Source organism: Equus quagga, chromosome 1 (assembly GCF_021613505.1).
Source record: "Equus quagga isolate Etosha38 chromosome 1, UCLA_HA_Equagga_1.0, whole genome shotgun sequence".
Taxonomy (NCBI): domain Eukaryota; kingdom Metazoa; phylum Chordata; class Mammalia; order Perissodactyla; family Equidae; genus Equus; species Equus quagga.
In genome coordinates, this window is record NC_060267.1 from 15,817,464 (window position 1) to 15,845,004 (window position 27,541).

The following is a 27,541-nucleotide window of genomic DNA, read 5'->3' on the forward strand; positions in this document are numbered from 1 at the left end:
GTGATCGCCTCTACTCCCATTCCAGCCAGACCTCTAGCACTCTAAAATCACATCCCGGTGGAGTGAGAGAGCAGGTCCCACAGGACCGCAGGTCTGGGGGCTTGGATGGGGGAGGGGCTGGGGGAGCAGCTGCAGGTGGGAAGCCCTAGGCAGTGGGTCAAGGATGCAGATCGGCAGGGATGGGGAAGGCCAGCTGTGTGCTCTGGTCCTGCCTCTTCCTCTTTCCTTTGCCCTCTGTCCTTGGCCCCACTTCCTTCTCAGGCTCAGATTTCTGCTAAGGAGCACCTGTCAGCCAGGGGCCTTTGATCACCAGGTTTCTTCAAGGCTAAGATTCCCCAACTCCAGTGGAGTTTTCCCCACCGCCCTGGCCCACTCCACCTACAGTTCCCTCCTTCTCTGAGAAGGTGTTTCCAAGAACCCAGACCCTTCCTTCGCCCACTCCTCCCCCCCACCCCCCCATATGAAATCCTTTGGGTCAGAGGTGATTTCTGCCTGATCAGAGACAGGCCTATTGGGTCAGGGCATTTGCATAGGATGAAAACAGCCAAGAAAGACATAAAGTGTGGTCCAGTGACCACTGAACTTTTTATTGGCCTACTGCTCCCCAAAGGGTACCCTGCTTCTGCGGCCTCAATGCCTCAGAACTTTGGTGTCGTTGATCTCGGACACCACTCTGCCATCCACAATCCTGCGGGAGGTGATCGTCTGGATGGTTTGTGAGGAGCTGCTGCTGTCCAGGGCGTCGCCGAGACTGTAACAGAAGACCAGGCCCCGGTTATAAGTAGCCCCACACAATAGAAAGGAGATGAGGAAAGTGGAGGAAAAAAGCTTCCTTATCCCCCCGCCTTGACCTTGAAGTTCCCCTTTATTCCTCCATAAAGGGGGAACGCAAGGCCAAGCTCCATTCCTACTCTGCGTATGGCTAGAGGCAATACTTATCTGTCCTCTTCTCCAGAAGGGAGTCTCTGTACCTGTTACTCCCTTGGAGACACAGAGGCAAGCACAGAGCCCTGGTCTAATGCTCAGCGGATACCAAAGAACAGGCACATGGGGGGCTTACAAAGGCTCAGGAGTGTGGGTATGTGGGTGAGAGGAGGGTCCCACTTACCTGAAGTCCTCCCCGGCTTCCAGCAGGCGGCGATAGGTGGCGATCTCAGCCTCCAGCTTGACCTTGATGTTCAGCAGGGCTTCGTACTCTTGGGTCTGGCGTTGGCCCTCTGCCCGGGTCTGGGCCAGCTCAGACTCCAGGTGCCGCAGGATCTCATTGAGCTGCTGCATCTGCATGGCGAAGCGGGCCTCCACCTCCCTCAGGTTGTTCTCCAAGCTGGCCTTCAGATTTCTCATCGAGTTCAGGTCGATCTCCAAGGACTGCACCGTGTGCCTCAGCTCCTTGAGTGTGGCCTCAGCAGTGCCTATCTCCTTGGTCTGCGTGGTGACCACTATGGTGCTCTCCTCAATCTGCAGGGTGGGCACGGTCCTTAGGTCCCTCCTTCTGTCTGCCTCCCTCCCACACCCTCGGGCCTCTGCACCTAGCCTGGCATCCATCCCTTTCCCTCGTGTACCTGCTGGGACCAGTACTTGTCCAGCTCCTCTCGGTTCTTCCGAGCCAGCTCTTCATACTGGGCTCGGATGTCTGCCATGATCTTGCTGAGGTCCTGAGATTTGGGGGCATCCAACTCCACAGTCAACCCAGAGTTGGTAATCTGGTTCTGAAGACTCTTCACTTCCTAAAGGAGAGAGGGACAAAGTGAGGGGGGGCTCAGGCTCAGAGTTCAGTGGGGCTCTTTACCTGCAACTACCTCTTCCAGGAGGCCCTCAAGATCAGTGGGAGAAGAGAACAGAGGAAACTCTTGGCTTTGCACTCCGGGCAATGCCAGTCCTGGGCGTTCTACTCCAGATGGGTACAATGCCACCCACTCACTGCCCGTGCCTGTCACTCACAGGTGGTTTGTCTCTCCTCACTTCACCCTATCCCTCCATCTATCCTCCTTCCACAAACCTGCTCCTTAGACCTTCTTCCACGAAGCCCTGCCAGCTCCACTTGCCCCCACTCCTCCATCACCTTGCTCCCAGGACTGGCTGCTGCTACCCCTGTCCCCATTTCATTCTCTCACCCATGTCCTCTTGACTTCATCATGCTGTAATTCAGGTGACCCACTGAGTACGGGAACAGTCAGAGTAAGAAGAGCCTAGGCTGGTAGTTCTAAACTTCCCTGCAAGGGTACTTGCTGGTGGCCTGCCCCATCAACTTCCCACCCAGACTTGTCTTGGCCCCTGGTTCCTGGCCTGGCCAGTGTCCCCTGCTTGCCTCCTCGTGGTTCTTCTTCATGAAGAGCAGCTCCTCCTTGAGAGCCTCGATCTCTGTCTCCAGCTGCAGCCGAGTGACATTGGTGTCATCAATGACCTTTCGGAGCCCATGGATGTCACTCTCCACAGACTGGCGCATGGCCAGCTCCGTCTCATACCTATGGGAGTGGAGGTGATCAGAGGGGCCCCATCTCCGATCCAGAACCTTCTCAACCCATGCCACCCCAGAATAGCAGCCCGGTGCCCACTGCAAACCAGCAAGCCAAGTCACGAATCAGGTGCTAATCCTCTGGACGCTGTTCTTGGCACTTGGGGGACAGTGATCTTAAACTGGGTTACATGAATGAATAAAGCGATGGAGCCTAACTCTCATCCGCCCAGCTCTGCCCCTAGATGAACAAGATCTCACGGTGAGCCCCTAACCAGTGAGCCACTAACCGACCCACCCTAGGGAACAGACCACTCTTATTCTTAGCTCCACCCCCAGCCCCTTAGCCCCCCAACCTTACTTGACTCTGAAGTCATCAGCAGCAAGACGGGCGTTGTCAATCTGCAGAACGATGCGGGCATTGTCCACAGAATTTGCAAAGATCTGGGGGGATTGTAGAGAGAGGTTGCTCCATGAATGGGAAGTCAAGGATGGAGTGGGCTGAGCGTGTAGAAGGCCTTACGTTATGTGTCTCAGTGGAAACTTCCTGGTCCCAGGAGTATCCAGAGGCTCTCCTTATACCCCTATCTCTTTCCACCTCTGCCCCTCACACTGTCCCTCCTTTCCTGGAGTCCCAAATCCCAGTGCTCCCACCAGCCTCCCACTGCCTCTCCTTTGGGCCTCTGCAACTCCTAACAACTGCCTGGTCCTCTCCTGGTATTTTTCCCTAGTGCACCTCCTCACACCCCCACCCCCTGGATTGGCCCCTCCCACAGGTAGGCCTCCCAGATGACTCAGCCTTAGCTACATCCGTTTAACCCTCCAACTGTCCCCACTGGGCCAGATGCCAGAGTGTCTGGGTCCTCTGTATGGGCCTTTTCTGCCTCCACGCTACCTGCTGTCTGCAGAGCTCCTCTTTCTCTTTCCCACTGTCTCCTGGGAAAGGGCCTTCCCATGCCCGTCACCACCCTTGGGGTCCCTGTGGCCAGGGGTGTGTATGGAGACCCAGGGCATTCCTAATCCCCTTCCCCGGGAGTAGGGGGTGGGTGGAAATAGAAAGGGGGAAGGAGCCAACGCCCCCCCCTTCTTAAAATTCCTATCCTTGGGGGAGGGGAGGAAGAGGGAAGGGAGTGGAAAAGCGGCGGGTCCAACACGGCAGGGAGCTGGGGCTACTCCCTCGGTGCCCCTTACCTGAGCCCTCAGCTCCTCAATGGTCTTGAGGTAAGGCCCCCAGTCTCGGATCGGGGGCCCCTTCTTCTCCAGGTGTTCCCGGATCTTGCTCTCCAGTCTCCGATTCTCGGTCTCCAGACTCCTTACCCTCTCCAGGTAGGAGGCCAGGCGGTCATTCAGGTCTTGCATGGCCTCCTTCTCACTCTGGATGCCTCCTACGCCCACCAGACCCCCGGCCATCCCCGCGGCCAGACCCCCGGCCCCCCAGCTGCCCCGGAAGCTGGAGGAGCGGGACACGGAGATGCGGGAGCCCGAGCCCCCGGCGCCTGCATAGACACTGGCCGCGCTGCTGACCGGCTGGCCCCGGTGGCTGGGCGACTGCACGGAGCCGAGGGACCGGTAGTTGGTGGAGAAGGTGGAGCGGGTGCTGAAGCTCATGTTGTTCGCGCGGGAAAGCGAGAGGCCGGGACTCAGGTTCTGGCCGCGGAGGGGGCCAGGTTGGCGACTCGAGTTATATCGCTGGGGGAGGGGGTGGGGACCGGCCAGGAGGCCCCGCCCCCGGAGTCGGAGAGGAAGCCTGGCGACAGGTGGGCTACCGGGCGTGGCCGGTGAGGGGGGAGGGGGACGGTGTCCAGCCCTCGGTTCCGGGCCCTTGCCAGCCTGCCCCCGCCCCCTCAGCGCTGCCCTATCGAGGCCACCCTTGGCCCCCTCCCCAGGGGTGAGTAACTAGGACAGGCAAGGGCAGCAGGTGGTTTCAGGGTAGGAAGTGACGTTATTCTACCCCTCTCCCCCAGGTAGAGGAGCTGCTGGCAGGTTGAGAATTTGGGGCTTTTGGGGGGATGAGCGAGTGGAGTCGGGTGTGAGTCCCGGTAGCTGTCCTCAGCCTACAGCCCAGGTTCCCACCTGCAGAGGGGACCTTGGGGGAGCGGGATCCTGGAGTCTGGGGAATCCTGGGGAAGAAAATAGGGGGCTGGAGAAGAGGAAGAGAAACTCAATCTGAGCCTCACATCTACTGGTTTACACACTCGACCCCCGCCACACTTGGTTCCTACCTGCACGGTTCACTAGCACACACTCACACCTATTGCATAGATGTGTGTTGTGGAACATGCAGGAACACATCCCCATCCCCCCTTCTCTTCCCCTCAACTCAGGCGGATGGAGGGCTGACCTTGGTGGAAGACTTTGTAATTCGAACAGGGGACACGTCCTCACTTCTGCACACCGTGTGTCAGCCTTACCTACACCCCTGTGTAAACAGATACTCCCTGAGCACTTGCACTTCCCCAAGTGTTTGCTAGGCACCTCCCGTGCATCAGGCTCTGTTCTAGCTGCTGAGAGGACAGCAGAGAATGAGATGGAACTTCCTCGTGAAGATTGTAATATGTCCCACATGGCTTAAGAGGACAGACGCACACTAGAAACGTTCCAGCTGGGACTCAGCCCTGGTGGCCAGCCCCTCCCCCTCCTTACTAGGAGTTTTCTCCAGGCCCCCTCCTTCTCCTGCCTCTCCTCCTAAGGCTTTCTGGATCCCAAGCCTGTCCCCAAGGGGCTGCCTCCTCCAGGAAGCTCAGGTCAGGAGAGAGGTGAGAAAGATGGAGGTAGGGAAGTTCCCACTGCTCCCTGCATTTCTGAGGCTGGATGACCACCCCCTGCTGAAGGAGTTGGGGGAACCTGGAGGTGCTGGGCCTTCAAGTCTGCCACCATCAGTAGCTTGTTTTTCCAGCAGGGCCTGGTATTACACGCTTGTCTGTGCTCTTTGCTCTGGAGTGGACCTATCGATCCTTATCAAGCTGCCAGCTGAACCGAAGAGGCGGGGGCAAGCAGGAGGGCAGGTCTGGAGGGGAAGGGGCCCTGGAGTAGCCTGGCCAGTAGACCAGCCTGGTGGCTGGCCGGTGGGGTTGGGGGGTGCAGCTCAGATGTGGGGCTTACCCCTGAATTGTCCCAGGCCTGCTGCCTTCTGGTGGGGAAAGCCCCACAGTACTCAATGGGAGCTGGCCAGGGGACAGTCAGGGCCTGCTGAAGGCCAAACGGCCAATGGGATGCAAAATAGCACACAAATGAGTGCCCACTCGTTTTTGCATGGCAGGTTCCTGGGAGATTAGAGGTGCCGCCAGTCAAAGGGGCTTCTCTTGCTTTCTGCTTCACATTCCCCCACTGGGTTCCAGAACTGTCATGTGCAGAATTGCGCAAGAAGGTGTATCGATTAAACACACGATGTATTGCCTTTGCTGCTTTTGCTAAGCTTGAAGCCGACCAATTTGGGTCCTCTGCTAGCTGTGTGACCTTGGGGAAGTCACTTAACTCTGAACTTCAGTTTCTTCCCTTGTCAAGAAGAATAATAAAGACTGTCCAGTCTATTTCCTTTGGTGGCAGTGGATACGAGTGGTATCACTCACTCATTCATTGAACAAACACTAATACTTGCCGCAGAGTGAGTCTCCCATCCATCCAGGAGGGCAGAGGTGGGGGTCAATTTAATTGTAAAGAGGGCTCAAGGATGGAAGGTCTCCCTCTAAGTCACTTAAGACCCCCAGGGGACTTTGAATTCCACGAGGGAGGGATCAGGCCCAGATCCCAAGATTCTTGTCTAAGCTGTTTCCCAGATCCTTCTCTGGTCCCTGCCCCACTCCAACTGCTCAGGAACTTTTGGGGCCTGTAGAGGCTCAGTCCAGGCTTAGTCTGGGGGCGGAAGGGGGAGAGCTGCCGGCTGGGTCTTATCTCCCATAGCTGATGTCAGTGGCCACATTCCTGACCTCTTACAGCATCAGGGCAAATACCAACCTCAGGCTTCCAGCACCAGCCTACCTTTTCCACCACTGCCAGATTTTTCTGTGGTTCTTGGCATTTTCACCCTGGGGGCCTCTGGGAGAGCTGGGGAGAGGGGCATGAGGGAGGAGTTTGGCCCCCAGATTCTAGCAGAGGAGTTTGCATTTCCAGATTCTCAGCACTGGGGCTCCGGGTCAGGGTGGGAGGCGAGGCGGAAAGGGGAGTGGATGACTGTGAGGCTCGGCCTGGGAGAAGGCGGAGCAGGGGGGCCCTGGCAGAGGCGCCCGGAACAAAAAGACCCAGCAGAGGGGTCCTGAAGCATCCCCGCCCCCATCCTGCCCCGCATTCCGGTGTCCTGCTGAGGGGGAGCTGGGAACCTGAGAGGCAGGTTTAACTTCTGAGTAAACTCCGAGATGACCCTGATAAGGGTGGGTCAGCTCTGCCTCCCCCTCCCCACATTCTCCTGCCGAGGGCTGGAGCCAGGGCCCTGGGGAAGCTAGATGGCGGGAGATGAGAGGATTGGGGAGGATTGTGAGGGCCTGCAGTCTTTCAGGCTTTGCTTTATCACTTAGTCTGGAAATTTCTTTCTCAATCCTGAGGAGGGAGGTGTTCAGAATAGCACCTGAGGTGTGAGGATGGGGGTTTATCGCCCTCACAGGGAGGGGCTGATTCTTATCATCTTAGAAGGATTGGGAGTGACTCCAGAAAGGACTTCCCAGAAGTGTGAGTGTGTGTTGGAGAATGTGAGAGGTCCCTGAGGTGAGGAGGTGGGGGGTTGGAGGCAGCAAGGTAGCTGAGAGGATGGCCTGGGAGGCTCCCCTCAGTGGACGGCCCAGCATGTGCCAGTGGGCCTCCTGCAGGAGGACCCCAAGGCCACTGAGTGAGGGACGAGGAAGAGAACAGAGGGAGGGAGGGATGGTGCAGGATGGAGGGAAAGGAGCCTGGGGCAAGGTGGGACTCCCTCCTGCCAAGCCCTGCAATGGCGCGTAGAGGACCTCTGTGAATGACTAAGATTTAAACGATTAACGAAAAAGGGGTGCTGGGAGAGGCTGGGGCCAACAAATATGGTTAGGTGGGCTGCAGAGGCAGGTGGGAGGATGGGGGCTGCAGCCGGCTTGGGTGCAGGACCCAGTTGGAATCTCTCAAGACTTTGGGACTCTCTCTGGAGGTGCCCCTGCCCCGTTTGGAGGCCCTGGTGCTGCCTGTCCAGTGTGCAGTGGAGGAGGGCTTCTGAGGGCTCAGGCCAGGCGCTTTCCCCAGGGCTGGGAAGGCCAAAGAATACTCTGGCACTTTGATATCATTGCTTCCGTTGGGTTTGTTCCCAAAGGGATCAAGGAAGGAAAGATCAGCACGAGGAGCACGTGGCTGCCCAGGAATCTCCAATGCTGAGGCTCAGAGAGGATTCCTGGGAATTTGACCCTTCTACTAGCCCCCCCCCGCCCCCCCCAGTTCCCTGGGCCTGCCTGCAGCCCCCTCTGGTGCAGCCAGTTCTCACCCACCAGGAGAGGCCTCTTCCGTTCTTATGACCTCTGCCCCTCTGCCCCCAGTGCTCCTGGTCTCTCTTCAGGTACAACCCCATACCTCAGTGCCATCTCCCCAGCCTGTCACCTCTTTCCAATCTGCTGAGAGGTGGGGGGGGGGGGGGGGCGCATAGGGATGAGGCACTTGCTGTCAAAAGACTTGGGTTCAAGGTCCCACTGCTGACTGGGCGACCTTGGTCTCCTTGGCTGTATAATAAGGAGAGCGGCTACAGCTACCCTGAGAGTTTGCATGAGGGTGGATGAGATCTGCCTGGGGAGCTTCGGCGGCGGAGAAGCTGATTGACTTCCTTTCTTTCCAGTTTCCCCCATCTGCTTCTTTCTTCCCAGTCCCCCTGTTTTGCTATCACTACCTTCTAGCCTTCTGCTCCCTGCCCTCACTATTTCTTTCCTTTCAAACTGGGCACAGGGCAGAGGCAGCTAAGACTGAGTCTATGGAAAAAGAAGTGAGATGGAAAAGCAGAGTGGCTGAGAGCCTCTCGCAAAATCATCCTGCCACTGGCCGTGTCTCTGTCAGTCTCTCTCCTTCGGCTTTGGCAGATCTGCCAGCAGTGTCTGGGGGAGCTGTCCTGTGAGCAGCTGGAAAAGCAAGACTACAGCTTGGGAGAGGCACGGGGTAGGGGATGCAGCATGCAGGGCCACGGCCAGCCCTTAGGGCCTTTGCACAAACTGGAAAGAGCCAGCCTCCTCCGCGTCTCCTTGGCCTGGCGCCCTGGTGCACTGACTGACAAGCACAGCCAGGTGTGATGGCCCCGTCTGGAGCTGTCCACCTAGAGGATTTGGGGGAGGCCCTGGTGTGGGCGACATGGCCCGAGGAAAAGGATCAGACCAAAGAAGTGGGCAGAGTCTGCACGGAGGGACCTAAAGCAAGAAGAGGAGGAAGAGAGAGGGAAAAGAAAGGAGAAAGGAGGGGAGGCCCAGAATCCTGCCAGCTGCAGGGAAGAGACCAGGAGAGAGAGGTGTCATGAAAGCCAAGGAGAAGCAGTCTGAAGGAGGGGCAGTCCACCAGGCAGATGCACAGAGAGGGCAAGGAGGCTGAGGACGAGAAGAGCACTTCCGGTATAGTGATGGACACTGAAGCCCGGCGGTGGGAGGCTGAGGAGTGAGTGGTTAGTGACAAAGTGGAGGCAGAGCATAGACTTTCTTTCAAGAAGCTTGTCAGGGAAGGAAAGGAGAACATGGGATGGCATCCTGTTGTAGGTAGTAAGTTTGCTGGAAGGATTCCTTAGAGTGGTAAAATTTAGCAAGACTGGTCAACAATTAACGAGCAATAACAATGAAGTGTGGTTGGCGCTTTGCCAGGGCAATTCCAGGGAACAACAGCAGCAACCGCCAACCTAGCCTAAGATCCTGGGGAGGCGACACTTAAACTGAAACCTGGAAGGTGATAGTACTAGCAAGTGGCAAAGCTGGGGTGTGACATGTGTAACGCCTACGTGCTCCTGCCTCTCTACGAAGGAAAGAGTGGGACAGAGGCAGGAGGAGATTGTGGCACAGGTGGTGACGTACATGGTCTTCCATGTAACTCAGGGGCACGGGAGTCTAGGCTTGAAACATTGCTGCAATGCCATGATGGCCTCTTGGCGTGGGCTGAGTGGGAAGCAAAGGCAACCAGAAGACCTCAGTGGAAAAGAAGGCCAGGGACTGCGAGCTGACACGCTGGACGGCAGCAGCTGTGTGGAAGACGAGGGAGTGTGAGAAGTGGCAAGTCAGAGAGGGCATTCTCAGAGTTTGGGGTCAGGGCAGGTGAGTTTATTCGAGGGTGGCTGAAAGTGCTGGAAATCACAGAGTTCAGGATCTCAAGGGAAAGAGAGGATGGGAAAAGAGCACAGATTTTGGAGTCAGATGGATCCTAGCTCTGCTGTTAGCGGGCTGAGTGACCTTGGTCAAGTTGAGTGCCCACGTTGGTGAGTTTCTCTGAGCTTCACTTTCCTTATCTGTTGCTGCAGGAATGAAATGTGCATGATAGGACCTGGAGCATAGCAGGTGCTTCTCAAGGGAGCTCCCCTGCCTCCTTCTGGAAGAATCATCCACAGGGAGGTTCATGTCTCTCAGTTTGGTTCAGTCTCACAGCGAGCTGGGAACACAAACATTAAAAATAAACAAAAGTAATCAAGGAGATGATTATTAGAGGAGACAGATAATCAGGCAAACAAAATTAGGCAAACAAACTATGAGGAGTTCTGAAATACTGTCAGCGGAGGGAATCAGTCATCCGATCACAAACTACTTGTAAGGCACCTGCTAGGTGTCAGACACGCTCTAGGCTCTTGGAATGCAGCAAAGGAAAGCCAGATGAGCTTGATGCTTTCTTGGGCTCACATTCTAGGTGTTAAAGGATTGAGCTCATAGAGAACCTCATGGAGGAGGGAATGCTCAGGCAGGGCTTCAAAAAATGAATAAGAACCTGCTAGGGAGACAAGGGGGTCAAGGAGAAGACTTTCCAGACAGAATGGTTGACATTGGGACCCGTTATAGCGTCCGACAGAGTCCTTCGCTCCTAGTTTCAGACCTGTATCTCCTGCTGGGCCCTGGATCTTATCCCCAATTAGAGGTTTCAAAGATCTCTTCAACTTATCAGATCTAAGGCGGAACCCATGATCTTCCTGCCTCTGCTTTTTTCCCTGCATTTAAAAAATTCAGATTTATTGAGGTGCAATCTGCACACAGTAACATTCACCCTTTTTAGGTATACAGTTCGATGGGCTTTGACACACGGATGTAGTTGTAGAACTGCCACTGTAAATCAAGATATAAAACATTTTGATCCCTTCAAGAAGTCCTATCATAGTCCTTCATAGTCCATCTCCCTAGCCCTTCCAGCTCTGGCAACCACCGAGCTGTCTCAATAGTTTTCCTTTTTAGGACGGCATATAAATTGAATCCTACGATGTGTAGTCTTTTGTCTCTGGCTTCTTTCAGTTAGCGTAATGCTCTTATGTTTCATCCATTTTATTGCACGTTATCAGTAGTTTGTTCCTTTTATTGCTGTATCATATTCCATTGTAAGGAGGTACCACAGTTTGTTTATCCGTTCTCCAGTACATGGGTATCTGAGTGGTTTCCAGTTTTCAGTAATGATGAATAAAATTGTTATAAACATTTGTGTACAGGTCTTTGTGTAGATATATATTTTCATCTCACTTGGATAAAATACCCAGGCATGACATGCTGAGTTGTATGCTAAGTGTATGTTTAACTTTGTAAAAGATTGCCAAACTGTTTTCTAAAGTAGCTATACTATTTTGCATTCCCACCGGTAATGGACGAGAGTTCCCGGTACTCTGCATCCTCACCAGCACTTTGTATTGTCTGTCTTTTTTTTTTTTTTTTTTTTAAATTATAGCTTTTCTAGTGGGTGCAGAGTGGTATTTTATTGTGGTTTTAATTTGTAGTTTCCCAATGACGAATAACGTTGAGCATCTTTTCGTGAGCTTTTGTTGCCATGTGGATCTCTTCTTTGATGAAATGTCTGCTCAAATCTTTTGCCCACTTAAAAATATTGGGTTGTCTGTTTTTTTATTGTTAAATTTTAAGAGTTTTTTTTATATATCTAGATTTCAGTTCTTCATTATATATGTGATTTACAACTATTTTCTCCCAGTCTGTGATTGTCTTTCTATTCTCTTAACGGTGTCTTTTGAAAAGAAGTTATTCATTTTGAAGAAGTTCAATTTATCAAATTTTTATTTTATAGATCATGCTTTGCTGCTGTGTTTGAGGAATTTTTACTTGACTGGAAGTCACAAAGTTTTTTCTGTTTTCTCCTAGGAGTTTTATGGTTTAGATTTTACATTTTGGCCTATGATTCATTTGAGTTAATAGGTTTGGCAAATATTTTCTCCCAATCCGTGGCTTATCTTTGTATTTTCTTAACAATGTCATCAGAAGGAATGAAGTTTTAAATTTTGATAAAATTGTATTATCAAATTTTTCTTTTATGGTTTGTGTTTTTCGTGTTCTAGGTAAGAAATCTTTGCATAACACAAGAGCACTAAGACTTTTTCTTATGTTTTCTTTTAGAAGTTGTGTAGTTTTAGGTTGTACGTTTTGAGTTGATTCTTGTCTATGATGTGAACTATGGGTTGAGGTTAATTTTTTCCTTTACATGAAGATGTCCAATTGTTCCAGCACTATTTGCTGAAAAGACTATCCTTTCTCCAATGATTTACCTTGGTACCACTGGGTGAGTCTGTCTCTGGCTTCTACCATGTTCCATTGATGTATGTATCTACTCTTATGCTGAAACCTCGCTGTCTTGGTTACTGTAGCTTTATGGCAAGTCTTGAAGCCAGGTAGTGTGAGTTCTCCAACTTTCCTCTTCTTTCTCAAAGTTGGTTGGGCTATTCTAGGCCCGTTGATTTTTTGCATAAATTTTTAGAATTGTTTTGTCAATCTTTAAGTAAAAGCTTACTGGGATTTTGATTGGGACTGCATTAAATTTATGAATTAATCCAGAGAGTAAATTAACGTCTTAAAAATATCGAGTCTTCCAATCCATGAACCTGGTATATCTCTCCATTCATACAGATCTTCTTTACTTTCTCTCATTAGTGATTTGTGGTTTTTATCACACAAATCTTGCACTTATTTTGTTTGATTGGAAGGTAGGTTATGTTTTAAATCTGATTGTAAATGATATTGTGTTTTCAATTTCAATTTCTAATTGTTCATTGCTAGTACATAGAAATATAGTTGATTTTTATATGTTGCTCAGTTATTAGTTCTAGTGGCTTTTTTGTAGATTCTTTGGGATTTTATACATAGAATATAATTTCATTTATGAATAAGGATATCTTTATTTCTTCTTTACCAATCTGTATACCTTTTGTTTCTTTTTCTTGACTTATTGCACTAACACCTCCAGTACAATGTTGAATAGAAGTGGTGAGAGAAAATATCTTTGCTTTGTTTCTGATCTTGTGGAGAAAGCATTCAATCTTTCACTATTAAAAATGATATTAGCTGTCGGGCTGGCCCCGTGGCCGAGTGGTTAAGTTTGCGTGCTCCACTGTAGGTGGCCCAGTGTTTCGTTGGTTCGAATCCTGGGTGCGGACATGGCACTGCTCATCAAACCACGCTGAGGTGGCGTCCCACATGCCACAACTAGAAGGACCCACAACGAAGAATATACAACTATGTACCAGGGGGCTTTGGGGAGAAAAAGGAAAAAATTTAATCTTTAAAAAAAATGATATTAGCTGTAGGTTTTTTGTAGATACTCTTCATCAAGTTGAGGAAATTCCCTTCTGTTCATAGTTTGCTGAGAGTCCTTGATCATGAATGGATGTTGACATTTGTCAAATATTTTTTCTGCATCAGTTGAGATGGACATATAATTTTTATTTTTTATTTATTTTTATGTTTTATAGAGATTAGCACCTGAGCTAACAACTGTTGCCAATCTTTTTTTTTCTTCTGCTTTTTCTCCCTAAATCCCCTCAGTACATAGTTGTATATTTTAATTGTGGGTCCTTCTAGTTGTGGCACATGGGACACTGCCTCAGCATGGCCTAATGAGCGGTGCCATATCCACGCCCAGGATCCAAACCAGTGAAACCCTGGGCCGCTGAAGTGGAGCATGTGAACTTAACCACTCTGCCACAGGGCCAGCTATTTTTGTTATTATTTTAGTATATTAAAAAATTAATTATGTAGGGGCCAGCCCCATGGCTGAGTGGTTAAGTTCACTTACTCCGCTTCAGCAGCCCAGGGTTCAGATCCTGGGTGCAGACATGGCACCGCTCATTAGGCCATGTTGAGGTGGCATCCCACATGCCACAACTAGAAGGACCTACAACTAAAATATACAACTATATACTGGGGGGGATTTGGGGAGAAAAAAACAAGCAGGAAAAAAAAGAAGATTGGCAACATTTGTTAGCTCAGGTGCCAATCTTTAGGAAAAAAGATTAATTATGTTGATTGATTTCAAATATTGAACCAACCTTACATTCCTGGGAGAAACCCCATTTGATTATGATGTATTGTTCTTCTCATTTATTGCCAGATTTGATTTGTTAATATTTTAGTAAGGATTTTGCATCAATGTTCATGGAGGATGTTGGTCTATACTTTTCTTTTCTTATGTTGTTTTTGTCTCGCATTGGTATTGGGGTAATGCTGCCCTTATAAAATGACTTAACAACTGGTTCCTCCTCTTTTATTTTCTGGAAGAATTTGTGTAGAATTGATACTATTTCTTCCTTAAGTCTTTGGTAGAATTCACCAATGAAACAATCTGGGTCTAGAATTTTCTTTGTGGGAAGGTTTTTAAGTAAGAATTCAATTTCTTTAATAGAAATAAAACTATTAGGTTACCTAATTCTTTTTGCATGACCTTCAGTAGTTTGTGTTTTTTAAGGAATTTGTCCATTTCATTGAAGTTGTCAAATTTGTAGGCGGCAAGTTTTTCATAATATTTCCTGATTATCTTTTAAACATCTATAAGATCTGTAATGATATCCTGTCTTTCATTACTGATATTGGTAGTTTGTGTCTTCTCATTCTCTCTCTCTTTCCTCTAGCTCGAAGTTTATCAATATTTTTGATCATTTCAAAGAATCACCTTTTGTTTTCATTGATTTTCCCTACTGTTTACTGTTTTTAACATCATTGGTTTCTGCTCTTATGTTTATTATTTCCTGCCTCCTGCTTGCTTCTTGCTTTGGTTTAATTTACTTTTCTTTTTCCAATTTCTTAACTTGGAAGCTTAAATTTTTATTTCAAAGCTTTCTTTCTTTCTTTTTTTTTAATATAAGTATTTAATGCTATAAATTTCCCTCTAAGTACTGCTTTATCTATGTCCCAAAATATTTAACCAATTTAAAACATTTTCTAAATTCTCTTGTGATTTCTTCTTTTAGCCATGGGTTATTTAGAAATATGTGGTTTTATTCCCAAATATTTGGAGATTTTCTGGATATCATTTTGTTATTCATTTCTAGTTTAATCCTCTTATGGTCAGAGAACATAAATTATGTGATTTCACGTCTTTTAAATTTGTTGAGATTTGTTTTTTGACCCAGAATATGGTCTATCTTGATGAATGTTCCAGGCACACTTGAAAAGAATGTGTATCCGGCTGTTGGGTGAAATTTTACACGTGTCAGTTAGATCACATTTGTTGATGGTGTTCTGTATCTTTGCTGACTTTCATCTATTTGTCTTATGAATTACTGAGAGAAGAATGTTGAAGGCTCCAAGTATAATTTTGGATTTGTCTCTTTCTATCACTTTCTGTTTTATGGTTTTAAAAATTCTGTTGTTGGGAGCATACTCACTTAGGATTGTTTTATCTTCCTGATGAATGGGCCCCTTTATCATTAAGTAATGTTCCTCTTTATCTCAGCTATATTGCTTGTTCTGAAGTCCATTTTATCTGATAGTCACATGACCTTCTTCTAATTTTCCCCTTCGCAGGGGATGGCATCACCATTCAAAGAGGTGTGTAGGGTAGAAGCTGAGTTGTCATCCTTGACACCTCCCACCCTCCACCACCATATCAACCCATAATCAGATCCTGTCCGTTTTACCTCCTAAATGACTCTTGAATCCTTTAGCCCCTCTCTAGCTCTGCAGTCATCACCCTAGTCCAAGTTATCAATATATTATCTCTTGCTTGGCCTACTCTATTGGTTTACTAACTGATATCCTTGAATCCACTCCAGCCTAATCTGCTCTCCACACTGAAAGCAGACAGGATTAAAAGAACCACACACAAATGAAGTCACCCCTCTAAATCTAATTAGATCTTATTAGAGCCTATTATTCTCAGATCCAAAACCTTAAGGTGGTTGACAAGCCCTGCATGGTCTGGCTCTCTCTCCCTCTCCAGTCACTTCCTGGAACTTTTCTCCCTCTTAATATGGCTACACTGGCCTTCTTTCTGTTTGTGGAGCATGTCATACTCTTACTTACTCAGGGCCTTTGCACATTCAATTTCCTATATCCAGATCATTCTCTTCCCCTTAGTGCAGGCTTTTCTATTGACTTACTCATCCTTCATATCTTGTTCAAGTATTGCTTTCTCGGGGAAGTTTTCCTAACTCCTTCAAATTTAGGTCAAGTTTCTTTGTAATATACTTTCCTAGGATCATGTTTCTTTCATTACATAATGCATAGCAGTTTATATTTACATCTTTATTAGTATGATTGTTAGGTTACTATCTTTCTCTCAACTAGATTATAAGCTCCAGGAGCCATGTCTATTTTGGTCACCTTTGTGTTCTTAGTACCTGCACTTCTTAGGTGTTCAGTAAATATTTGTTGGATATATGGGGAGCCAATGGGTGGCAGAGAACAGGAAGAGCAGAAGATGAAGTGGGAAAGGTTGGTGAGGGCCAGGCCAAGAAGGGCCTTGTAGGCCGTGAAGAGTTTGCACTTCCCTGGTTCTCAACTTTATTTTGTACCAGATACACTGGGGAACGTGTTAAGAATGCACATGTCCAAGTAGCACCCCCCATCTGCAGAATAATACTCTTTGGGGTTGGAACCTGGGCCTCTGTTTGTAATAAGTTCCCTAGGGCGGCACCAAAGGCTGAGGGCTACTGTTTCAGAATCTGGGGAGACTGATGCTGGAAGCAGGGAAGAGTCGTGATCAGAATTGCGTTTTGGCAAGACCATTCTAGCTGGATGTGTTGGAAAGATATGAAGGGACAAGATCGGAGATTCCTGCCATCAGCTAGGGAAGTGATAATGAATGCCCAAACTAAGAGAGAATCAGCGGAAATGCAGGGAAGAGAATAGATTCAAGGGCAATTTAGAAGTTAGAGTTGGCAGCTCTTGGTGTCTAATTGAGCATAAGAGGAAAGGAGAAATAAGAATAGCAACAACAATAACTAAGTTATTGAGCACCTATGATGCCGGGCACGATTCTACATGCTTTCCATGTATCATGTTTTTAGTCTCATAACAGCCATATGAGGCAGGTCATAGTACCATCCCCGGGATGTCAGGTGACTCCCAGGTTTCTTGCTTTGGAGGCAGTGATGCTGTCTGTCAGACAGGGATTCCGAGAGGAAGTGAGGCCAGGAGGGTGGTGGTAGATAGTGACTTCAGTGTGTCACCTACTGATGTTGAGACTTGGGTGAGATACCTAGGTAGCGATTGGAAACATGGGTCTGAAGCTCTCCTGAGCATCTGAAGATGTTGGTCCAGGAGCCATCATCCCTGGGAGTGGATGGGATTGGTCAGAAGAGGTTGAGGCACAATCCTGGGGGTCCTAACATTCAAGGCTCTTAATCTGGCCTCCGCGGATGGGTTTCCCGAGTACTTGAGGCCTTTGAGCTCTAGGCAGATGCCGGCAATCTGTGATTGTGCCTTAGAGTCTGAAAGGGGTGCATGGCGCCCCAAAAAGATTAAGGATTCCATATACAAGCGGTGGGTAGATAAAGAGGATACAGGAATGAAGACTGGAAAGGAGTGGCCAGAGAGATAGTAAGAAATTCAGAAGGAGATGTCAGGAGGCCAAGGAAATAGTCTATTAAGAAAGAGGGAGTGGTCAGTGTTGTCGAGTCCAATATTGCAGGGCAGTCAGACAAGAGAAAGCTTGAAAAGAGTCTACCAGATTTGGCTACTAGTTGATGACGGGGGGTTTTAATCATCTCCGTGGATAGGGACAGGTAGGATGAGGTGAGAATTGAGAACGAATACGGCCTCTTCTGTTGGGAAGAGGAGAGAGAGGGGTCAAGGGTCAAGGATGATCTCCCTCCCCCCACCTTTCCCTTTTTCCCTCCTTCTTTTCTTTCTTTTTAAGGAGGAAGGGACTTGCACATGGATACGGATGGAGGGGAAAAATCTCTCCTAGGATGGGGGTGGGGGAAGCAGGACCAGAAAGAGAAGCCATTTGCTGGAGCGAGGTTCTGAGGGGGTGGAGTGCAGCGCGCAGGGGGAAGGCCTGGCTCTGAGCACAGGGAGTGCCACCTCCATCTCCAAGAAAGAGCTAAGGGTGGGCATGGGTATAGATAACAGGTGAGGGAGGCATTGTAAGGATGGTGGTGGCAGCTGTGGGGGCCCCTTTGGGCGCTGAGAGTCTATAATTCTGTTGACTGTCAGGTGGGGAGACACCGTCTTCTGCTCTGAAGCTGTCACTGTCTTTTCCTTAGCCTGGAACACCCTCCTTCTTGTATTCTTGTCCTCCTCCAGGAAGCTTTCCTTAACTGACACCTGCACTCCTCCCCTTTCTAGCAGTTGGCTCAGTTCCCCATTTCTTCTTCGCCCCAGCACACAGGCCAAGAGCTCCCCCTGGTTCATTCTCTGTCTGTCTCTGGCCTCTGGATAGAAAGTTCACAGAGTGGGTAGGGAGGGGACGTGAACACATGTATCTGTAAAATGCGTGGTTTTTCCATTAGGACTGCCCCTCCCCGGCTCTCAAGACAGGCTCTGCCACAAGAGGGTGCTCAGCCAGAGAGGGCCTGGCTGGCATGGTCTAGGCAGCCGGCCCAGCTGGCAGGACGCCAGCGTGGACCTTTGCTCCCTGTCCTGATGGCCCTGGCCTCCGTTGCCATGGCTGCCCCATAGTTTGGGATAAACAGAACTTGTCCCTCTCCTGTTCAGCTTCCTGACACCTAAGCGTGTCCTCAGAGAGGCGCTGGAATTTCAAGTGTTCAGGTGCTCTCCTCCGACCCCTGGAGGCACAAGGCTGGTGTGTCACTGAAGTTAGGCCCCATTCCCCTCCCTCACTGTTCTCCTGCTGGCCCTGCTGCTCCCTCCTCTCCCACCTATGTCCTCCTGGAACTGGGGAGGGATGGAGAAAGGGCTGGGACTCACTTGGTCTGTCACGCTGGATGGTGGGATGTAGGGAGGAGCCTTTCTGTCCTGGATTACCTCCTTCGGACTATTTCCGGTCTGTGGTGACCCTCCTGAGGCCCAGGTCCAATCTTTGGTATTAATGAGAAGAATCGCAGCTTTTGTCTTCTCTTACCTTCTGTATCCTTGGGGCCAAGGGTGAGGGAGAGAAGATGGGAAAAATAAAAGTGGGGGAGAGGAGATATGGATCAAAGTGGAGAAGGGGACTCATCTGGATAGAATTGAATCATAGAATCATTCATTCAGTCATTCATTCGTTCCTTGAATCAAACAAGTTCCTGCGCTGGGAGCCGAGGGAAAGAGAAACACCTGTAGGGCATGGCCCCGCTTTTGAGGGAGGGGCCTGGGTGCTGGTGTGAGGGCCCTGGACTGAGAATTCGGGGGCCCTTGTTTGAGCCCCGACTACCACTTGCTGGACAAGTTACTCCTCTGAGCTTTGGGATCCTCGTCTGTAAGTGAAGATAGTGATCGTGAATCCTCAAAATCATTGCGAGGATCGGATGAGATGGATGTGGAAGACTGCCTCATTAGCCGACGTTCAAAGCATGTTAGACGCCCATGGCTCAGGTTTACAATCAGGCAGGGGTGCTCAGGCCAGTGTAACCCAGCCCAGGGGTGTGACAATGGCCGTTCTCGGGGTCTCTGTGGGAGCGGCCACTTCTGGCCATGCTGACTGGGGCAGGCTGTGTGGGTAGGTGCCTGGTGCAAGATTTTCATTCAGTAAATGTTTGCAGAATGAATGGGGTGTGCTGGAGCCAGGGCCTTCGGGAGAGTTGGGTTTCAGCAGGTGCAGGTGACTGGGAGGTGCCAAGGGAGGGAAGGGCACATCCCTGGGGCTGGGGCGGGAGAGAGCTAGTGCCAGGTGGGGAAGGCTCAGCTCACTTGCCAGATGAGGGGTTTGACCTTTATTCTGAAGGCAACGGGAGGCTCCCAGCTGGGGGAGTGACAGGATCAAAATGGTGTTTGTCGATCAGTCTGGCTGGGCACCAGCAGAGGACGTTCTGGAGCAAAGCGAGTGGGGGAGGTGGCGGGAGACAGGGACAGAGGGGCAGAGGGAGAGTGTGTGCGTGTCCAGAGCTTCAGGGCGAGCGATGGTGATGTCACCTCCCCTCCACTCTGCCGAGGGGCTGTCCACACCAGCGCGTTGTCGTCAGTCGTCAGGCCAGTCTCACCCGCCTGCAAGGAGGAGGAGGGAACGGCACAGGGAAGTGGAGAACTTCTCAGGGACACCGAAGACAGGGGAACACTGCCTCCTTTCTCCTCCTCGCTCCACAAGAACCGGGGCCCAGCTCAGGGCAATAAGGTGGGAGAGGGGAGGAAGACAGGACTGGAACTGTGACCCAGGTTCCTGGGCTTTCTGGGTCCTGCTCCTGGCCTCTAAGAGAGAGGGTGAGCTAACTGTGGTTTTCAAATCTAGACAAGCAGTTAATTGTGGCAGAAAGAGCAAGAAGCCGTTAGGCCCCAGAAAGACCTGTGCGTGAACCCTAGAGCACAGTACCACATGGCTAACTAGGATGACAGTGTTGTGCAGCCCGGGACCTAACTTTCCTGGAGGGAACTTGCTGGCCTGGGGCTGGCTGGCTGGTAGGAATGTGAGACCCTTAGCCCTTGTTGGGGCCAGTCGTCCTGATCATCTCTTCTTCCCCTTTGTTCCCATCTCATTTTCGATGGACCACACACCCTGGAGTGACTCAGGTTTGCTGCCCAGGCCCACCATGCCCCCAACCCCCAGCTATGACTCAGCCTGAGTGCCTGGGAATGCAGAAATAGCTATCCTAGCTCTCCCGAGGCGGGAGATAAGGTTTATGGCCCAGATAGGCTCCTTCTCTGTGAGGTGGTCAGTTGTGCAAATACACCCCCAGCTGCATTCCTCGGGTCAAGACCCTGCCTTACTCAGTCTTTTCCAGGAATTGCAGGCCGTCTGAGAACACCCTTGGCAGAAACCTGCTCAGCACCTCCTCCCCCAGAGGTTATCTCCTCCTATCCTGGCCTTCCTCTCCTCGAGTCCTGGCCTTGTTCTGTGCTTGCCCCATTGAGGCCTGCCCCTCCCATTCTCGGCTCTTTCTTGGCTCCTGGGCGGGCCTGATCTGATCTAGGGCTGAGTGAGAAGAGATCAGCACAGCTCCTTTTTCAAAGGAGCATCCTTCCTTCCCTAGTCACTCATTTCTACTCCTACTACACCTTGGATTATCCAGTCCTTCCTTCAGGCTATCCTTTTGTTCCCTTTCAATGCTGTTATGTTCACCGCTGTTACTGCAGTGGGAGGGAGCTAAGGGGGACCCCAGAGTACAGCTGAGGGTGTGTGTCATCACAGGGGCCCTGTAGCTGAGCGGAAGGAGACGAAAGACAGGAGGAAGGTGAATCCTTGGGGAGGAGTTCGCAATTTTTTCCCATCACAGTAGGAATCCTATAGAGGAACTTCACAGGGGGCAAAGAGAATCTCTTACAAACATTATCATCACATAGTTTATTTTGTATATGAGGGGGTAAAGGCTGAGAGCCCAAATCAAGTATGATTTCAAGTTTACTGCTTTCTCCACTACGTTTCCATCACTTTTCAAAGTTCTAAATACCAAATGGATTTAACGGTAATTAATAATAAACCATAATTTCAAGGAATTTTATAAATAAATGGTTCTGCTCCTTTATTAGACAGATGAGACCACTGTAGCTCAGAGGGGAAGTGACTTGTCCAGTGTCGCACGGCAATTGAGACACTGAGTTGAGACTGGAACCGGGGTTATTTGATTCCCAAAGTTATGTTTTCCTGCTACTCCACATTGTTCTAAGAATTGTTTAATCAATTCTCAAAATGAAAATTAATTTTCATTTCATTTCATTTTATCGCAACTCGCAGATTACTTTGGAGGCGGTGGTCGGAATTTGCAGAAGTGAAAGACCCGAGGGTGTGTCAGCTCACAGGGTGAGTGCCAAGGCCGGAGCCGGGAGGTCAGCCCCCGAGCCAGCCAGTGCTCAGTTGGCCCGGAATTCCTGAGTGTCTGCAGTCAGCAGGGCAGCCTCTGCAGGCTCCTGGAAGGCATCTTCCTTTATCAGAGGTGCTGGCGGGTCAGTATCAAAGCTTTCTTGCTGGCCTGGAGAATCTGCATTCTGGCACCCCTCAGCCTGTCTTTGGCTAGACCCAGAGGACCAGGAAAACTACCTTTCGTTTGGCATTGGAAGAGTTGGGTTGAATTCTGATCCAGGCACTTGTGTGCTCTGTGACCTTAGGAAATGTATTCAAAGTTCCTGAGCTTCCGTATCCTAATCTGCGGCCATTTGTACTTTCCTGGTAGGTTTAGTGGTGAGGATTAAATAGGGTTGTAAAAAGTCTATGGTGCAGGGAGTGCCTGGCACAGGGTACTATCTTGGAGGGATGGGGAGAGCGGGAGGTGTGGGGCAGCGAGGCTCGCCTTCGGAGGCAGACAGGGTCTGGTTCTGTCTCTCCCATTTTCTACTGCTTGAGTGCCAGCTATGCTTAACCTGGAGGCTGTTGCTTCAGCTCTAAGATGGAGATGCTGCTTGCTTCATAGTTTCTGTAAGGATTAAAAGTTGTCGTTACTGCCTTAAGGGAACTCCTAGGCCATTGCGGGTACCTGGACCCATGCCCAACTCTGGGAGACCAAATCAGAGCTGGGGATGCTCAATCAGACTCCATGCTGGAGGGCTTGGGGGAGAAGCCTGGGAAGGAAAGTCTGGGAGGGCTTCCTGAAGGAGGTGTTTGAAGTGGAGCCAGGCTGGAGGGACAGAGAGAGCAGGAGGGCCCCTGGTCTGGTGAACTGCATAGCAGAGAGAGAGTTTACGTAGGAGCTGGCTGCCAAGTGGAACAGGGTCAGACCATGAATGAGGTGGGGCGGCTGGGGGTGGAGGGTTAGTGTGGCTGGATGTGGGAGCCATGGGGTCCAGGGGTCTGGGAGGAGGCCCAAGGAGTTTGACTTCTGTAGGTGGACACTTCTGAGCCAGAAGCACTGGTCTGGGAGGGGAATGGCCTCTCCCTGGGTGGAGCTTTCTCTCCTCTGCCTCCCATGTTCTGAGGCTGCTTCTGCTGTTTGAGCTTCTCTTAGTTTCCCCGAGATGATTACCCGGGAGACCTGGGGAGACAAGGAAGGAGGCAGCGAGGCCTTGGGGAATAGACGCGCTCAGCCTGGAATTCTGTTGGGAGCACAGAAAACACACACTGAACTGTGTTGCCATGGAAGCTTACCTAACGCTTCCCTGGGGCTAAACTGGCCTTGGCTGGCCCAGGCCCAGCCCATTTTCACCTTCCAGGTCAGTAGACTTCCCGTAAGACCCATGAATGGGTCACTGTGTCCCCCTTTGGGGTTATCTCAGCCCCTAGAGAGGAGGGAATCCGGGAGGTGGTTTGGTTATCGGGTGGTGGGGAGCAGGGCTGTCCTTGATCTAAGCTGCACTCCCTTCTCCCTCCTATTTTCTCTCTCATAGACACACACATACACACACGTACACACACACGATGGCGCAGGCTGAGTCAATCATTTGTGAATTCATTCATCGTGCGTTGGTAGAATGCCTGCCAGGTACTTTCTAATGCTGTGGACATGGTGGTTAACAAGACAGTGAAGGTCCCTGTCATCATGGAACTTTCCTTTTGCTGGAGAGGTCTCCTAAGTCTGTCAGAATCCCTAAGATAGGAGAGGTAATTTAGATGTTTAACAAATGTTAACTGAATGAGTATAATATATATTTTTCAGATTGCTAAACAAAATTAGAAAAATGCTTTTGGATCTTCTCTTCTGGGGCATCCACATGACCGCTCCCCTTGATGGGGATAACTGCACACTGACTCTGTGAAAGAGCATCGCTGGAGGAAGAGCTCGCGCAGGCTTTGGACTGACCCCAGACTGAGGTCAAGTCTTGAAGGACTTTTAGTTCCTTATCTGTAAAAAGGGGGTAATATTACCTTCCTCATGGGCTATTTTAGGGTTATGAATAATACACGTAAGAGATCTGACACTTTGATGCTTAGTGGGAACCAACAAATGAGAGCTGCCATCATCATCACCATCTTTTCCGCCACCACCACCGCCACCGCCATCATGGTCACAGCAGGCCTGGGTTGAGAGTTGGGGAAGGGGAGGGGGGTCAACAGGCAGGGCTCAGTTTGCATGGCTAGCTCCCCAGGAATTGGATATGCAAGCTTCTGTTTTGCATGGTGGCAGATTTTTGCATTTTTCCCTTTATCACTATTCCACCTCCCTCTAGTTACCCTCAACCCCCCTGAGCCAGCTCTCTCTCCAGCCTAAGCACCAATCATGGGCTAGGCAGGCCCTGCAGAGGACACAAAGATGCATGAGACACTGCTCCCTCATGCAAGGGGAACACCAGGGCTTAAATTCTCCCACGACAAATGTGTCAAAGCCGTGCGAACAAGACCACGAGTTCCACGGGGGCTGGTCTTGACGTCGATGAAAGGGTGGGGCAAGCTGCACAGAGGAAGGCTTTAGGAAAGGCAGAGGACAAGCAGGGAGGGGTGGTGACAGTCAAGCTAACATTGATGGAAGGCCTCCGACTGCCGGGCACTGTTCCCTGATCTAGTGTTCATATCGGGCCTCTTGGGTAGTTATTATCTGCATTTTTGGCAGAGGGAAAGGAACCTCAGAGAAATTAAGTAATTTGCCCAACTTCACAATGTTAGGAAGTCGCTCCAGAATTCTTTTGCTTGCCTTCACTATCCTTCAGCTTTTGGTCACACGTGGCTGCGGAGCAGAACGTGCGTAAATACGCTCAGTCCCACCAGCAGACGGGGTTCCCATTCCAGTTCTTCCCTTCACAGCTGTGTGCACTTGGGCACTTTCCCATTCCTGCCTGGCAGGGTCTTTATGAGTTTAAATGAGGTGAAGTGTGCATTGCACACAGTAGGGCCACAGGACGTGTTTCTGAGGCTCTGACAATCCATCTGATGCTCGAGTCCCCTTGACCTTTGCCTTGAACCCTTCCTCACTCACCGGAAGCCGAGACTTCCTAGATGATGCTACAGATTTCACTTGCCCGGAGCTCGAAGTTTTGGGAAGCCCTTGCTTACGGGTGAGCAGAAGTCTCTGGGGGCTCCTTCCTGCGGGTTCCAGTTGCATCCCTTGGACCACACAGATGAATGTCCCTTCTTCCTCCTGGCAGGCGGTGTCTCTTCTCCAGGCCTTGCACTCCCAGCTCCTGCAGCTATGTCTCTGTGGAACATGGTTCCCATTCCCCTCCTTAACCTAGACACCTCCTTGCATCACCTCTTACTTGTTCAGTTCCCTCCTAAGAGTCAAACAAGAGCCAAACACTGTTCTCCAGGCGTGGTGTGATCTGCGGGGAGAAAATGGGCTCTTCCACACTGTCATCTGCTGCTGAGGACCACGGAGGGCTTCATGGCGGCCTCCTCAAGCTGTTGCTGGAGCGAAGGCATGCACACTTGCACACAAGTGTGATGAACAATGGTAAGAAGGCAAGCGTCAACTGTGTGTCCAGGGGAGGGGCTGCTCATTCCCTCTGCAGCATCTACTCTGGGCAGGCACCCTGCCAGGTGCAGACTGGCACAGAGATGGGAACCAGACAGACGCCAGAGGACCCTGCCCTGTCCGCCAGGAGCTGTGGTCTCACACTCGTGGGATGAACGTGATGGCAAGGTAGGTCCAGCGGCTCATAGTAAGTATGTGCGCCAGTCCGGCTGGAGCAGATGCTAGGGCTCAGCGGGAGCTCCTGGAAGCACACCTTTGTCACCTTCTTACTTCCCTTCATCTTGGACTCAGCCATGCAATCAACAACTACATCCTGTTGGTTATTTCTTCTCACAGTATGTGGCCTCCACCCTGACTTCCCACCCCACTGCTCCTGCCACACCGCAGGCCTCGTCCCTTGCGTCTTGCAATAGCCCCCTTCCTAGTCTCCTGCCTCCAGTTTGTGCCCCTACCTCCTAACCTACATATCTCAGCCCGCTTAGTCTGCCTACAGGACTTCTTTAGCCATGTCACCCTTCTGTCCCCACACCTTCCTTGGCCCTTGTGACCTACAGGATAAACTCTGTCTGGCTTTGAAACCCTCGATCCCACCCAACTCCTCACCACCCACCTTTTCTGCTCTGTTCTACGGGAATCCTGTTCCCGACCAATGACTCATCGCATTTCCAGATCTTTCCATTCTTTTCTAAGCTCAATTCAATCAAGCCTAAAACCATTTTAAATAGCTCTTCGCTTCCTCTGAAGTCCTATAGCGTATGTCTTAATCACTCATTTATGTGAAAGCAAAATTTTGTTGCTAAGGCGCACAAGGTAGACTTTGGCCAGGCAGTATTTTTATTTATACAAGGGCTCAGCGTGTACACAGATATCTTTATACCCCTGCAACCCTCTCCATTTCCTTTGTGTACATTCGGGTTAGTGGAGGTAGTGAACAGCTGTTGTTTTCACCTGTCCAACATCTCTTCCTCATCTTTTGCCCCATCACCTTTCTGCCCCTCTTTTATATAGTTTGGGTGGGGCTGGCCATCCCTCTCCACGGCCCGGGCACATGATCCGGTCTGGTCAAGATTACAGTATTCTAGTCCCTTGCCCACAGTGATTGGTTCTGGGGTGAGCAAGGGCCCTAAGTCAGCCCAATGAGAGTCAGCCTTGGAATTTAGCTGGAAGCACTGGGAAAGAGGCACTCCATGGTCATCGTCCTTGCTGCCAAGAAGGAAGCTAACACAGAGGAAAACAGTCAAGAGAAGAAGAGAAGGATGGCCCTGCTGTCATCGTCAAGCCTCCCATCCGTCTACGCTGAAAGCCAAGTTCACCCCTGCACTTCCCAATTGTGGGAGCAAATAAATCATCTTGTGCTTAAGCCCGTTTGAGTTGAGTCTCGGTCACTTGCGATCAAGACTCCCAAGCAATCAAGTGTGTCTGTGTGTTTGCGTTTGGATGATATGGCTGTGTGTGTATGGGTGCATTGAAGAGTGGCACGCACGTGGCTGTGATGGGTGGGCGAGGTGAGGGTAGCAGGTTCACGGGAGGGTGATGTGTATGTGCGGGTAGGGGAACTGACAAGCTGAGAGGGCACGGAGGCGATGTGTGGCTGTGCGCACGCAGGGGGTGGGCATGGGAAGGGGTGGTGGTTTGTTCTGGCGGAGCACCTGGCTCCTGCGTGTCCTGAATGCAGGGCTGAGTTTTGTGTTTATATGGACCCAGGGAGAACCCAGCACGTACTCAGAAAATACCGGCTTATCATCGTCAGTCTCTACTTTTGGAGAAAACCCTTATTGTTTCCAGGAAGCCGAATTCCTTGGAATCCTTGAGTGATATAAAGAATCATCAAACTTTTGTTGATATTGGCACGGGAGTCAGAAATATCAGAGGCTGTTTAGACCAACCCCTCATATCAAAGGAGGAAACCGAGACCCAGACGGGTATAATTTGTTGGGGCACAGCTGTATTTCAGTCAGATTGGGTTGTTACTTCCTTCTACTCCAGCAGGTAGGGACAGGGGTGGGCAGGGCTGGCCTTGGGGTAGCTCCCTTTTCAGGAGAACCCCCCACACCCCTGCCAGTCCTGCCTCTCCGTGGGCTGTGGCCGATTTTATGGTGGGTGATTAACCTCAGCCTTGGTATTTATGGCTTCCAGCTCTGATGGGTGCCCTTGATCCCTGAGCCTCCTCTCCAAGGTGGGCTGGGCCTTAGCTCTTTGTGCCCCCTTCCTTCCTGTTCCTCCCTCAGCCCTCACTTCACCAAATCAGCTGGTCTCCCCAAGCCAGATCTTCCCAGCCAGGGTGCCTGGCGAGCCTGGCTGTGCCCAGAGTGGGCTATAACTGTGCAATATATTGGGCCCAT

At 50.4% G+C, this 27,541-nt stretch overlaps 2 protein-coding genes across 19 annotated transcripts; one reads left to right on the forward strand and one right to left on the reverse strand.

The window, feature by feature from the left end:
* Positions 1–556: 556 nt before the first annotated feature.
* Positions 557–4,270, reverse strand: KRT18 (keratin 18). Its single transcript, XM_046644564.1, has 6 exons — positions 3,647–4,270; positions 2,817–2,899; positions 2,309–2,465; positions 1,563–1,727; positions 1,109–1,458; positions 557–751 (listed from the first exon to the last, which is right to left on the reverse strand). Exons 1-6 carry the CDS (start codon positions 4,061–4,063, stop codon positions 631–633), a joined length of 1,293 nt encoding a protein of 430 aa, XP_046500520.1. The 5' UTR covers positions 4,064–4,270; the 3' UTR covers positions 557–630.
* LOC124229382 (uncharacterized) lies at positions 4,085–26,547 on the forward strand. Of its 18 annotated transcripts, none has more exons than XR_006885874.1 (5): positions 4,089–4,212; positions 5,355–5,460; positions 21,599–23,007; positions 23,451–25,367; positions 26,208–26,547. XR_006885874.1 is itself a non-coding variant. In XM_046644584.1 (5 exons), exons 1-5 carry the CDS (start codon positions 19,833–19,835, stop codon positions 26,296–26,298), a joined length of 627 nt encoding a protein of 208 aa, XP_046500540.1. In that variant the 5' UTR covers positions 19,732–19,832; the 3' UTR covers positions 26,299–26,547. The 18 variants fall into 18 exon arrangements, 2 of the variants coding, with proteins under 2 accessions (XP_046500540.1, XP_046500532.1); XR_006885876.1 differs by having other exon boundaries at positions 26,360–26,547; XR_006885884.1 differs by having other exon boundaries at positions 23,451–25,178; positions 26,360–26,547.
* Positions 26,548–27,541: the final 994 nt, after the last annotated feature.